We start from the raw sequence: 14,933 nt of genomic DNA, 5'->3' as shown, positions 1-14,933 counted from the left end.
TACTATACTATCTGCTGTCTAAAGCCAGTACTGCATGAGGTGACACGTTGCATAGGCTGTGACAGCAGAGAGGCTGGCAATATACAGTAAGAGAACACTGACGGACGTCTTCCAACATGGGAGCTGTACAGTCTTAAATCATAATGTCTTAAGATGTCAGATGGTGGATTGGAAAGGGTTAAACTGTAAGCGCACATAAAGAAAGACAGCTGCAAGACTGTAACACTAGATAGGAAATCTGGAAAGGGCAGACATGTTTGTGTGTTATCAGTATATAGTTCATGGTGAAACCCAAACACATTAATCAGCTGCCTAATAACTCAGATAGAAAGAAAGAGAAAAGGTGCGCTACAGAGATGCAACCCAACTGGGAGACTGAAGTCTTCACTGCCATCATATCTTTACATTGGCACAATAGCAGACTCTAGACTTTTACTACATAGGGTTGTACAGTACACTCATGTTGTTGATTGTGTTTTTTTCCTGACACTCTGCTTTCTTTCCATTTTTCCAGCAATCCATACCCAACTAGTTTTAGGCCGCCTGCAGACGGGCAGAAATTCCCATGGAATTTTCGCCCTTGGAAGCTGCCATAGGATTGCGTTAGCAAACGCAATCCTAGGCAGACCGCTGCGGTTTGACTCGCGAAATCTCGCGCGGCAAACAAACCGCAGCATGTTCTATTTCTCTGCGGGGCTCACAGAGCCCCGCACAGAGATGTAAGTGCCCGGCCGCCGGCTCCGGTCTGCGCATGCGCCGGTTGCCCGGCAAGCCGGCACATCAAACAGCCGGAGCGAGTACGCGCTGCTCTCTGCAGGCGCTCAGGTCGGGTCCCGCGGCGAGAATCCTCGCAGCCGGATCGGACCCGCCCGTCTGGAGGCGGCCATACACTAATAAAATGGCACCAAGCAGTAATGATCTCAATGGGCCAGAGACAAATGCAAATACAGCCCTAGAGAAAAAACAAATGAAGCAGAGCTGAATGTGTAACTTCATGTTTCTGTGCGGTAGGATAATCATAAAATACTAAGTACAGAATGCTGTATTGTGTCATCATGGTCAGCTGAGCAAAATAATAACCCATTGTAGCGCAGCACAGGAGTAAGAAGCGCGCAGCGTACTTACTTATACTCATCGTAAACCTCCTGCTTTGGCAGAGAAGTCTCTGGGTGCTCCTCTAGGGTATTCCGAATCCAGGAGAATGCATGCGTTTGCTGAGCTCGACTAGATGACAGCGAGCTCTGATCGCTAAGAAGTAAAAGTGGAAAGAAAGAAAGCAAGCAGTAAATATGTGGCCACCAGATATTTATTGACAGAACATCTTTGTAAGATAGCCAGATAGCCATTACTGACAGGTTATCTAAATTCACTCAAATTAACTAATCATCTATAAGTCTGTGCGACAAATAATGCAAACCTCCTACCAGTCTGGCTAGTCCTAGAATGTGCTTATTAACCCCTTAGGCCACCCTCACGCAGACGGTTTTTTTTAGCTTTCAGCGCAGCTAAACATGCTCAAAGGATCCCATTGTTTTCAATGGCGCCTCTCACGCAGCCTCAGACAGCCGCTTTTCAGCGCCGCGATTTTCAAGCGGTGTCTGTTCCACTTTTAAACGTTTAGCGCTCCTCATCAATGATGAGGAGTGCTAAATGCCGACGTCGACCATAGCATCGCTACGGCCGAAAACAAATGTAAAATGTGGCAAAGCGCCACGATTTAAATCGCGGCAGTTACCGCAACGCCTGTGTGAGGGAGGCCTTAGTGATGGGCCCATATTCTGCCCTAATGGCCAGACAATTTTTCCTTTTTTTCACTGTTACATTCGTAGACATAGAACTATTTAATGTTTCCATTGATAAAGCCATAAGAGAGCTGTTTCTTTCACATTGAAAGGCCCCCCACCCACCCCGGACAACTGTGCGGTTTCAGGTTCTTTGTTTTTGCTACTTTTTATTGGCACCATTTGGGGATCCATACATAATAGAAAGCGATCAAAAATTTTATATTTTCTGCACAAGCACTGTGTAGGTTAAATACGGCAATACCAGATTAGTGATGATATATTTTTTTTTTACATAGAAAGACCCCCTACCGTCAGCAAAGCCGGATTCCGCATGCGGGAGCCCACAGCAGATCCCAACCGCGACAGCAGCGGCGTCTACACGTACTTGTATTTTCGCTTCTTCATCTGCACTGCGGATGGATCCAGCAGCTCGCCGTCAGACATGCGCAGTAAAGATTTTTATTGCCCTTACACCTTCGCTAGGCGGTAACGCAGAATCCGCGGCCTGTCTGCAATGTTAACTGCAGACGTGCTGCAGGTTGGACAGTTTCCACTGACTTCAATCGAAGCTGGCAGGCGGAATCTGCACAAAAATGGAGCATGCTGCAATTTTTCCTCCAATTGCAAAAACTCCAATTGGTTTTCGCAAGTGTGCAAGTAAAAGCGTTTTTCCATAGCATACCATGGACAGTATTTGCTGCGGATCCACAGTGCAGATGCCCACTATGTAATCCACAGCAAAAACATGCCCGTGTGCAGGAGGCCTAAAGGGGGAAAGGTTGGAGTTTTAACATTTTTATTTATTTTTTTCATACTTTTTTACTTTTTATATCTTGATTTTGTCCACTTGGGGATTTCCATATTTCTACCTTTGATGCTTCTTATAATACAGTGCTATACTTCAGTATAGCAGTGTATTATATTACCTATGAAGCTCAGCCAGAGGCTGAGCCTCATGGGCCAGAGTACATGTCAGATCCTGAGGTCATCTTTAAAGGGATTGTCCCGCGACAGCAAGTGGGGTTATACACTTCTGTATGGCCATATTAATGCACTTTGTAATATACATCGTGCATTAAATATTGGCCATACAGAAGATATACACTTACCCCCTCCGATGCTGGCGTCCCCGTCTCCATGGCGACGATCAAACCTCTTCTTTGGTCGCACGAACATTCGGGCTTGCGCAGTGAGGAATTCTCTGCTAGCTGTGTCTGGGCTCACGAGCTGCGTCCTGTCTCCTCCCTCTTCTCCGCGTCATCGTAGCTCCGCCTCCGTCACGTGGTGCCGATCAGCCAATGAGGTGGCTGTAATCGGCAGTGGAATGCAGACTGGAGAAGAACATCCACGGTGCACCATGGGAGAAGACCCACGGTGCACCGTGGGAGAAGACCAGCGGCGCCATCTTTGAAAGAAGAATCTTCAAAGCTGCAGATCGGGGATCCAGGTAAGCGATTTTTTTTTTTTTAAATAACAAATGGATGTAATTTAACTGTCTGCTAAGGTGGGGTCTGTGGGGAAAAAAAAAAATTAGGTTTCGGCGCGGGACAACGCCTTTAAGCCTCCAGGTGTGATGGTAACCCATTAGGAACCGGTGATCGCATCTCGATGGTCCAATGGGTGACAGAGGTAGCCACCCTCCCTCTGTCAGCCTTCTGCTTGCTGCGAGCCATGTAAAGGGATTGGAGGTCTCTCTGGCCCCTGCTGTTAAAGCAGGTGCTCAGCTGACACCAGACAGCCAAGCACCTGTTCCTTCCGCACAGGAGAGCTGTGCAATTATTCTAAATGTAGCGCTGAAAATAGTGTCGCATCAAAATAAAGCCCATTAGTGACCCTGTCAAAGGGTGTATGACCGGTCACTAAGGGGTTAACATGCTGGGAGTTATCTTCTAGTGACTGCTGCCAAGATACTGCTCTTACAAACTTTGCCAGTGGCTTTAAATTAATAAAGAAAGGCTCAGATGTGCCTCTTACATTTTAATGCAGGTGATTCACATCCACCAATAACAACGTTTTGGAAAAGTAAACCTGTTTTTGGCATAAAACCATTAAGTTTAGTCAAGCTGAGAGGCCGGATATTTAAAGTGTAACACACCCGTCTGCTTCAGGGGAACGTGCCACATAAAACCATATTAGTGAATGGGTAACAAAGGAAGTCTATCAAAATGTCTAGAGGTTCAAAAGGAAGTAAAATGTGGATGTCTTCAGCAACAGCATAAGATGTAGATGCCATCTTAAAGACACCTGCCAGCTCTCATGGCACCTCAAACTTAGAAACATGGATTCCCAATTCTGGAGCAGCTTTCCTTAGAACTCTGTTGTTGTGATGTACCTCTGCTATTCCTCCTGTAAGGGCGGCTGCACAAGATCAGGTCGGATTCGACATGTGGGAGCCAGCAGCAGAATCCGATTCTGTGCCCAGCCAGCATCTGCGCGTACCCGATATTCTTCTTTTTCCTCTACTGCAGAGGACATGAACTAGTACAGTTTTGTGTTTTTTTTTTTTTTTCTTTGAAATCCCTGCCTCTTCTTTTGTATCGTCACTAGGCAATGACACTGGTAACCGCGACCCTTCCACAATGTCATTGGGGAAGGGTGACGGTTGGCATGGCTTCCACTGACTTTAAAGGAAGCCATCCGTGCGGAAACCGCACTGAAATAGAGCATGCTGAGATTTTTCCTCTGCAAGCGGAAAATCGCATTTAATTTCCGCACATTGACAGGAAAAACAGCAGAAGAAATAAATAAAAAAGAAAAAACAAAGTTCCGTCATCCTTGGGGAGAGGCCTTGTTTCTACAGCATATACACGGCAGTAAAAATGACATGATAACTCTGAGTGGGTATGATGACTACAGTGCTGAATTTATTGTTACATTTTTGCTACTTTTAAAAAATAAAATATCTTTGGAAAGAAATAAAACTATTTTCTGACGCCATATTCTGACAGCCATAACTTTATTTTTTGGTTGGCATCGTTGTATGAGGGCTCATTTTTTGCAAGATATCCCATAGTTTCTATTGGTACCATTTTAGAGTACATAGGACGTTTTGATCGCTTTTTATTATATTTTTTCTTGGAGACATGGCATTGCAATTTGCAATGACAGCCCTGGGGGCTTTCCAAAGTCCTCCCGCTGACATGGCAGCCAAACTGCACCCCACAATCTCATCGTGGGGGTCATTTGGGGCCTCAGAATTCCGGTCGGGGCATCTAAAGGGTTAGCAACTGTGATCAGCGGTGGTACAATCTCATCATGAGGGGGTTGTTTGGGACTCCCGAGCTCTGGTTGGGGCATTTAAAGGGTTAGCAGCTACGATCCACGGTGGTGCTGATTGTAGCTGTAGTGGAAGAGTGTCAGCTGTAAGAAAGAGCTGGCACCCGCACTGTATGGAGTGGGATTAACCCCCAATCCCCTTTCATACAAACCAGGAACCCCCTTGACATAAATGCACGCCCTGGAGTGTTAAGGGGTTAAACGTCCAGTATTTTGTAAACCCTCAAGAACAAAAAAAGTGGGAAAATAAGAAATTTTTATACAATACCAGGGACTCTACGTATACTATATATACAGTCTGACAGAAGTAACACTTTTTTTAAAGTAGTATGGTAAAAAAAAGGACATGTTGTCTAAGTAACTTTTTTTCTTCCTGGCTCCGTAAAGTAAAATGGCCCATTAAGTGACAAAGGAATGACTGAGAGACACGAAGCTGTACTATCACAACCTGTCCTAACATCACAAGTGTAATCAGAAGGTTTGAGGCAACTGGTAGAGTGCAGGATGCCAAAATATCAGGAAGGCAAGTTTCAGCGGCTAGAGAAGAAAAGGCTGTCGCATTTCAGACACCGTTGTTATGAACCCTTAAGAATCCAATAAGCAATGCCTATTAGTCTTCGAAGGTCGTTGGACAAAATGAAAATGAAGCCAAACATTCAGTGAGGTAAAATTTTGTGAGAGATTTTTAACCAAATTAGACGAGGATTGCAACTTTCCAATATATGGTGGTGAGACGAGGCTATGAATCCCCATAATTGTGTATATTGCAGCAGATATTCTAATCAAAGACCTGGTATAGATTACCGGCTCATAAATAAGGGGTCTCGCTTCTGCAAAACCATAATCTATATTTCCATATACTGAATGAACACATACCTTTTCTCCACATTGCTAGGACCAGAAGGCAGTTGGAGGTAGAGGTAGAGTTTCTCAAGGTCTGTAAACTTCTCAACTTCTTGCTACAAAAACAAAAATGTGAAGAGCAAGAGTTCAACAAGAGAGTTAATATACATTGTACTGGCTCTATTCATACTACTGAACCTAGAAACAAGATCAGACAGGAAACACTACAGCAGAATGTGAAAGTTTGTGACACAGGTTCGGAAGACTAATGTTGAATGTGTATGGGGGGGGGGGGGGGGACTAAAGAGAAGAACAAGCCGGTATTAGAGTATCTTGACACCACCAGGAGTTCCTGGTGGAGTCAAGATTGACAGGGGGTGACGCCCCCTGAACATGATTGGCTGCAAAGGCTGTTCAATAGCAGGTCCTGCAAGGCCACTAAATTGTAACAGAAAAAAGGTATACAGCAGCAGCTGCTGCTACGCAGCACCAGGAGAAAGTTCCTTCACCGGTGGCGGATGCGGTGGCACACAAGCCCCAACCTCCCACCAACCTTCTGCAGCAGGGAGCCCATACCCAAGTGAGAGTGGTTAAGCAGGAGCTGCCGTGACTGGGCACTGCTGCGGCCGCCGCAAGCGTGGTGACTGGCGGCGTCCGGGACTGAGCCCTCAGGCGGGAAGGTAGGCTGCGTGCGGAATGGAGAGGTGAGCGGCTGGCCACCCATCACACTTGCCTCAAATCCCGGGCAGCACGGAGTAACACGTGGCAGTGTCTGCATACATGATTCGTATAACGCAGCATGTCTGTAGACGGACATTGCTGCGGAATTCACAGCAGGTGTCTGACCGCGAATTCCGCAGTGATAATCCGACTGTGGACATTCGGCCTTAAGCTCATAGTAAATAAATACAAAGATATATAAATAAATCTTGTTATTTGTATAGTGCCAACTTAGGCCTAATGCACACGGGCATCGTGTAATCCGGACTCCATTGCTATTAAAAATCATTTTTCCATTTCCACGAGCAGAAATCAATTGCGGCACGGCACAGATCCTGACAGGTAAGCAGGAAACAAGTAACCCGGGTGTCTTTGGCCATTGCATTTGGAATTCCACTGCCTCGTTTTGCAGCACTTACAGGTAATTTATTAGCTGATTATACCCAGAATGTGATGACATGACTCGGTCTGAATAATGTTGATTTTTTTTGTTGTTGTTAAAGAATAAATGTAGATTGTTGTTCAAGGAAAAATAAGACATCCCCTGAAAACAAGCCCTAATGCATCTTATTTTCGGGGAAACACGGCCTAGATTATATAAAAATATAAATTGGTAGTACAAGTAGTATGACATTTTTGTGCTGGTTTGGCTAACAGGAGTGGACTTGTCCCCATACGATCCTGTTCTGACGAGGGGCAGCAGCGCCTGATGACTGATCATCTTTAACAACTCAAGCATCAAAAGTTAGACGCTACAATTTTGTGTAATATTTAACCCTTTTCTGTAATTTACCACACACACGTCAAGCTTATCCTCACTACGTTAAGTGTCAAATGTATCACACGCAGCCGGTGTACAATGCCACGCTCAACAAATGTCCCCGCTTGTGAGGTGCCCCAGACAGCGGCAGATGATCAATGACTTCATAGGTCAATAATTCGTTACATTTGGTAAGAATTTTTATATTTTTTGACAAGTTTTCTTTAAAACTTTTATAATGAGTATCCTAACGCACTGGAGGACCCTACAAACCTTTTATGGAAATAAAAAACAAAAACGACAACACTTTGCCAACTACCAAGTGCAATTCTTTACCGAATGTGTTAGACATGACACTGATCAGCCTGCAGACTACTCCCTGTCACTGGCTCTAGGTCACACTCCCATTCTAGTCAGAGAATTGCAATGTTTTTCTTGTTTTCAGCTATTGCAAACTATTTGCTAACAGATTTATTATACTGCTGACTGTTGATGTATTTGGCAGGAGAGCATAAAATATTGTCCAAATCCACTAAATAGGTTACTCTAGTATAACAAACAGGCAAGTCCTAGGCAGGATTTATTTTCCTGCACTGCATATTTAGAACATCCTCTTATTTGCAGTAAACAAGACATTGACTCTCTCTGAAGAGAGTAAACAAGTATAAGGGCTCATGCCCATAAGCATTGTGGGATACGCCCATGGATTTACGCCGTGGGAATAATGCGATTAAAAACGCGATAGTGCCTGCGAGTGATCACGGTTTGCGCGATCTCTATTAAGGCTATATTACTGGAGACCTCCCGCAGCGTAAATCTGCATAATGGCGCGATTTATTTCCCGCTGTGGAAATTTGTGAGTAAAAATGCTCAACTTCAGACACTAATAAAGTAGATCCCTCATTCACACATGCAAGTTCTATCACTAGATGGAGGGAGATCTGCAGCAGCAGTGTGAATGATAGAAGTAATCTCATACCAGCCTGAGCGGGTACAAAGGCGGGCAACTAAAGTAATAAACAGAATGGGTGGACTACAATTCCCAGAGAGGTTATTAAAATTGGGATAATTTACTTTAGAAAAAAGGACAGCTGAGAGGCAAAAGGTCCGCAAAACAAATCCGCATGCTTTAATTCCAGCGTGGACGTTCATTCTCTATGAGCGGCTTGAACTGCGGATCATCCACAATTTAATTCCGACTGTGAACATTGGGCCTTTGTTTGTTGTGCTGACACAATGGCACATTTCTCAGTTGCATCACCATCCCCATTGTTCGTCAATGTCGGACCAAGGCTTTATAGACCATCTTCTTCAAACCATCTACAGAAAGTTTTTAGGATGTACTTTATTCCATCCAATTAGATGTCATCTGCTGAGAATCTTCAATTAGACTGCTCAGCACATTACAAGTTACAGGCATGAGACATTATAAAATAGAAGGTTTATAATCTAACCAGATAATCCGGCATACATGTAGAATAGCTTAATCGCTGTCTAGACTGAGATTATGATGGTTAATGCTAGTGCTAGAGAAATTAGAAATATAGACAGTGTAAAAAATACTAATAGGACATTAATAAGAGCACACCATAGGAGTGTGGCAGAGGTTTAGTGTCCCCCTGTCCAGTAGGACACCATTTAATAGTCTGGATATTAGTACAGGGTTGAGGTGGGCCGCTCTCATGGGTGCTGTATATGCAAAGCCTTCAACAACTCATTCACACGGTCCTTAAATATTCCACTACCGTAGATGAGGGCTAGAAGTAGGAGGGGGATTTTATTTTTGTTTCATCAGCACAGATGAAAAGTTTGGGATACATTGTAACAAAATATTTTTATGGATGATCAGTTACATTATAGCATTATAGAGAAGCCTGCCACTTCAATCAATAACATCAACTTGGCTGAGAGCAATATGCTGGGTACACACGGCTTTCTCTGAACTGAATGGCTTCAGCATGTTTCAGCCTACAGGACAATATTTGCTACTGCTGAGGAAACCGGGTGTTTATGTCACAAAAGAGGATTATCAGAATTAGTAACCTAAATAAGTCAATGGAAACAATTGAGGACCTACAGTCTGCGGACGTTGGGCGGTGGTGCATTGCTTATAAATCACTCTACTGTGACATAATAAACACACTACCAAAAGACATCTACAAGACAAGAGGCGTACCGTAGGCCGGTTTCACATCTGCGCTGGGACCTCCGGTCGGCGGCTCCGTCGCAAATCCAGCTCAAAACACCGGAAAAAAACCACTGCCCCAAGCACTTCGTGCGGCACAGTGTGTTAAGGCCGTAGTATGCAGTCCTAAGCGCTCACTCAAGACCTGAAGATTGCGAGTTCAATCCCGGCATGGTTCAGGTAGCCGGCTCAAGGTTGACTCTGGCTTCCATCAGTAAAATGAATACCCAGCTTGGTGGGGGGTAATAAAGATTTTCTTTGCTGTGTGGGGTCTCACTTAAGAGCCACATCGTCAAATGAATCTGCTTGCACATAAATCCATTCTTCACTGGCTGTAGGTTGTTTGCCTGAAGCCACATGGCTATTACCACGGAGCAGCCACTCAACATTTCATTTATTTGCACAGACTTTTTGTTTCTTTAGGTTTCCCCACTCGCTGCCCAGTATAAACCCTTGGGATAACCCCTCTATTTAGGTATGCTTTTGGAGCATCACCTTGTAACTAGAACAGTTGTGATTTTTGAGGGCTGTCTGTTCTATTTTTGTGCTTTACTGCAATTTTTAAATGTACCTCATCACAATGATGGGTGCGTTAAGCGTTGTCAAACACTGGGACACGCGGTCAAAAATGCTGCAATTTCATACAGTGTTTTCTGAACGCATGTCTGAGAGTGACCTAAAAGTACTCTAGTGCTATAATCTTCTAGTATTTTGGGGAGAGAGGGAAAAAAAGGTTAAAAGGCATAAAACTGTGTAAAATAAAGAAAAAATATACTCTTTACAGGCTTCTCGTCCAGCGCTGGAGCCTTGGTGCCTACCACCCAGACATGCAGGACAGGCTTCAGCTGCCAGTAAAGTAAGTGCTGAAGCCTGTGATCGACTCAGAGGTCACGTGCACAAGGTAGCAGCATACACCAGGGCTGCAGCACTGCATGGCGAGCCTCTGAAGCAGGACAGGGTGCATTTTTTTCCTTAATTCACTCAGTTTTACAGGTAATCTGTAACCATGTTTTTGCAGCTAGCCCTGAGGAGTGCCGGTCCCACTGATTGCTGTGACACGGCTGCTCTGTGTATCTGTGTAGCACTTTAGGACTATTGGCCCTTTTACACGGGATGACGTCACGGCTACGGTCAATAGCAATGAGCAGAGCATTTCCACTGAAAGACTTCCCACTCAGCGCTTTACCTTCTTTGTGAAGCGGGGAGCGTTTACACGGAACGGGAAGCCAGGGATCTAGCAATTGTGTTAAAGTTGATGGAAAGTCAGCTAAACGACCTGTGAACGAAAAGTAAGCAATTTTTGTGCATTTGCACTGAAGATTATTGCTCAAATGCGTTTGTTTGAACGAATTTTGAGCAACAATCATTAGGAATAAATGAGCCTTGACTTGCATTTATCAGCAGCAACCACACAGAGAACCAGTCCTGCATATTAATGAGCTGCAGGATAGCCACTCCCACCCCCCTCTCCAGCCAATGACAGACAGATCGCAGTCAATCAGCGGTTAGAGGGCGGGACTAGCTGCAGCACAGGAACATGCAGCCCCTTAATCACGTAATGCTACTCACTAAATGTCATTTTCCTACTTCTAAACAGATCCATACAGGAAATCTATCACTGCAATCAGTGTGACTGTCACCACCTTAGGGTGCCCTCCAACCACGGTACAAAATATGGTGATAGTCTCTAAGTCTGTGGATTTTTTTTTAAGTCTTGGAAAAAACCCTCTATTGTCAAGCAAAGTTAAGTATGGGGAATATCTGAGCAGTCAGCACACTAGGTTTGGTGGTTTCGTAATGGATACAACCTACCTATGTACGGGTAAGTTCACACATGGAGGATTTGTACTGCACATTGCTGTGGTGGAATTTCATTATGATATCCGCAGTAATGTAAAGTACAATGTAAGTGAATGGGGTTTTAACAGTGGAAAAAAAGATCTGCAGCGGCATATGGCAATGGTGTAGATCTTCCCATCCGCAGCATGCTGGATTTGTTGTGGAAATTCCACGGATTCTCGCCACAATGAATTCAGTGGTCGAAATCCGTACCAAGATCCAGATGAGGATTTTGGTGTGGATTTTGGTGCAGATTTTCCCCACAATGTGTACACGTAAGACCTCCTGCAGGCGGCCGGGTTGGATCCTGCTGCGAGAATTCTTGCAGTGACCCAGCGCTCACCTGCTCCCGGCGTTTCGCTCCGCTCTGAAATGTCCTGCCTGCTGCCCAGTCGGCTCGTGCACAGAGCAAAGCCGGCATGTCAGAGGTGACGTTTCTATGCGGTCCTCTGCGCGGCTCACATAGAAATAGGATATGTTGCAATTTGTTTACCGCGCGAGTTTTTACACGGTCAAATCACTGCAGTCTGCATAGGATTACATTATCTAATGCAGTCCTATGGCAGCGGGCACGGGCGAAAATCCTGCCACGGAATTTCCATCCGTGTGCAGGAGACCTAAGAGCCTTTTACTAGTGCTAGAAATGTCTTTGTCACGCTGGGCTCACAAGGCTGTAAGCAGAATCGGCTGCGGGAAGCCCACAGCGGATTCCAACTGTGAGCCTGGCCGTGACCCTGCGTATGGCCGCGAAATTGTACTGCGCATGACCGTGTACTCACGTAGGTGGTCTTGCTCAGTACACCTTTTTTTTTGTTTACATTTCCTGCACAGTCACTTAGAAATGACGCAGATACCCGACGCCCATACATAATATGGGTATATCCGTGACCATAGAGAACAATGTCGCTGATGTCTGCGGTGAAATAGAACATGCTGCATTTTGTTTTCCCAGACTTGGATTACGCAATTTTTCCGACACGCTAATGTGATCGGAACTGCGTAATTCATTGCATTGTTACTATGTTACTATTTGATCAATCCGCGTATTAAATGGATATACGCTCACGGAATCTGAAATTCAAATCCGGTAGTGTGAGACCGGCCCTATAGAAGTATAGCTGGCTAGTGAAATTGAAGTGATTGGATGGGTATAGAAATACATGCGTAAAAATCGTGACGTTTTACCAGCGTACGGAACCTGCATACTGTTGCTTTTTTTACTTGCGTATACCTGTGCATGCACAATGTATTTTACGTGTGCGCTCCTGCATTGGCTTCCTGGTTGTGATTTTTTTTTTTAAATTACCTTCTCATTTCTCCTAGCAAAATGCAAAAAAAATGCTGCACATATGCAATATAATTGCATATGTAATTGCATATGCACTTTGTTTCGAAGGCATTAGAGATGAGCGAGCGTACTCATTAAGGACAGATACTCGAGCAAGTATCGTCCTTTTCGAGTACCTGCCTGCGCGCCCGCAAAGATTCGGGTGTCGGCGGGGGAGAGAGGCCAACCCCCCCCCCCCCCCCGCTCACTCCCGCAACACAGCGCTCACCCCGCTGGCACCCGAATCTTTGCAGGCGAGCAGGCAGGTACTCGAAATAGACGATGGTCGCTCGAGTATCTGTCCTTAACTAGTACGCTCGCTCATACCTATAAAGGATAGAATTTCTTACCGAAAAATTCCTTTTTTCCCGAGCTGGCATGACGACAGTACATGGAGGTTGCCCTCTGACCTTGTAGGGACAGGAAGTAAGAGGCCTGAAAAGGCTCCTCCTCCCTTCCAATCCTAAGTGTCTTCTAAATTACTTACATGGACATATTCCGATTTATCAGGAAAAACTTTTATTCAACCAAGAAAGAAACATCGTTAGTCCACGTTAAACACATATCTCTCTCTTTTTTTTTTTTTAAACGTAAAAAAGAGGGGTGAGTTACCCAAAAATTAACAGAAGTATATAATTATATATCCATTTTTTATTTTTTTAAAGGGAGGGAAATGACGTGCCGTCATGATGATTCGGAAAAAAGGAATTTTCGGTAAGAAATTCTATCCTTTTCCCCGGCGTCATCATGACAGCAGTACATGGAGCCATACCAAATTACTTCCCTAGGGTGGGACTATCTCCTGTAAGACTTTCCTACCGAACGATAAGTCCGAGGAATGATCGGTATTTAGCCTTTAGTGCTTCACGAATGTGTGTGGGCTAGACCACGTGGCCGCCCTGCATATCTGTTCTGGTGAAGCCATGGCTCTTTCTGCCCAAGAGCACAATACTGCTCTCGCTGAATGAGCCCTCAGTCCTGCCGAAACAGACTTGTTGCTGGAAGAGTAGGCTTGCTGGATCACTGTTTTTTTCCAGCAGCTAATGGATCTCTTAGAAGCCGCCTTTCCTTTGCCCGGCCCCTGAAATTGAACAAAGATCGATTGTATATACGTAATCCCCCGTGTTGACTAGGGATACTGCTAATCTAATGATCTCCATCTTAAACTTTTTATAAATGATAGATTTGTTTAAGCCTTTAAGGTTAAAGATCATCCGATGCGACCCATTTGGTTTTTAATGAGAAAAAGGGGAGAGTAGTACCCCAATCCCTGTTCTACAGCGGGAACCTCCACTATTGCACCCATATGTAGTAGGTTAGTCATCTCTTCTCTAAAGACTTTTTGGAGGGCCGGGGATTGCGTTGAAGTTATCACGAATCTATTAGGAGGCCAGACAAAAAACTCTATTGTATACCCCTGGGATATTAACTGCAGAACCCACAGGTTTTCTGTAATGCCCCGCCATTCCTAACAAAACCTCAGCAATCTACCTCCCACCTGGGAATTCTCTACTGGGGAAGCAACTTTCCCCGTCTTACCCCTGCCACCTTTGGGGTAGGACCATCGACCCGTCTTTCCTTTTCCCCCAATAGGGCCTGAAGGTAGGCTGTCGCTTAAAGGGTTGCAGGGTCCTCCCCTGGTCTGGAAACCCTTGGGTTTTATCCGCTGCCTTTTTCAGGATTTTATCCAGATCAGCCCCGAAGATGTACTGCCCGTAGAAGGGGATGTTGCATAGTTTGCTTTTAGATGTAGTATCCGCTTTCCAGGTTTTTAGCCAGATCGCTCGCCTGGTCATATTAGACAGTGCCATGTTCCTGGCTGACAGTCTAATTCTCTCGGCGGAGGCGTCCGCCAGAAAGGCTGTTGCTAACTTTAACAGAGGTATACACCAGTGGATCTCATCTCTGGATGCCCTCTGCCTGACTTGGTTGTCCAGTTCCTCCAACCAAAGGAACATAGACCTCTCCACTGACGTGGCTGCAATATTTGACTCTGGGGCATAGGCTGATGACTGCCATGTCCGCTTCATGAGGACATAGACCTTATTGTCCATGGGGTCCTTTGGATGGGAGGAATCCTCGAAGGGAAGCACCGTTTTCCTGGCCATCTTGGCCACCTGTGCGTCCACCTTTGGCACGCTCTCATACTCCTATACATCTTCCTCAGAGAACCTAAGTCTCTCTTTATATTTTCGGGGC

The 14,933-nt window shown here is 45.0% G+C and overlaps 1 protein-coding gene across 1 annotated transcript in view; it reads right to left on the bottom strand.

Moving 5' to 3' along the window:
* RFX7 (regulatory factor X7) overlaps positions 1-14,933 on the bottom strand; it is a 70,302-nt gene that overhangs the window by 20,065 nt on the left and 35,304 nt on the right. The window contains exons 3-4 of the mRNA XM_066592557.1: positions 5,937-6,019; positions 1,126-1,248 (exon numbers count right to left, since the gene is read on the bottom strand). Coding sequence (XP_066448654.1) covers positions 1,126-1,248; positions 5,937-6,019 — 206 coding nt within the window. The remainder of the gene's footprint in view (positions 1-1,125; positions 1,249-5,936; positions 6,020-14,933) is intronic.

This window comes from Eleutherodactylus coqui, chromosome 2, assembly GCF_035609145.1.
Source record: "Eleutherodactylus coqui strain aEleCoq1 chromosome 2, aEleCoq1.hap1, whole genome shotgun sequence".
Taxonomy (NCBI): Eukaryota; Metazoa; Chordata; class Amphibia; order Anura; family Eleutherodactylidae; genus Eleutherodactylus; species Eleutherodactylus coqui.
This window is presented reverse-complemented; position numbering and strand designations above follow the sequence as displayed.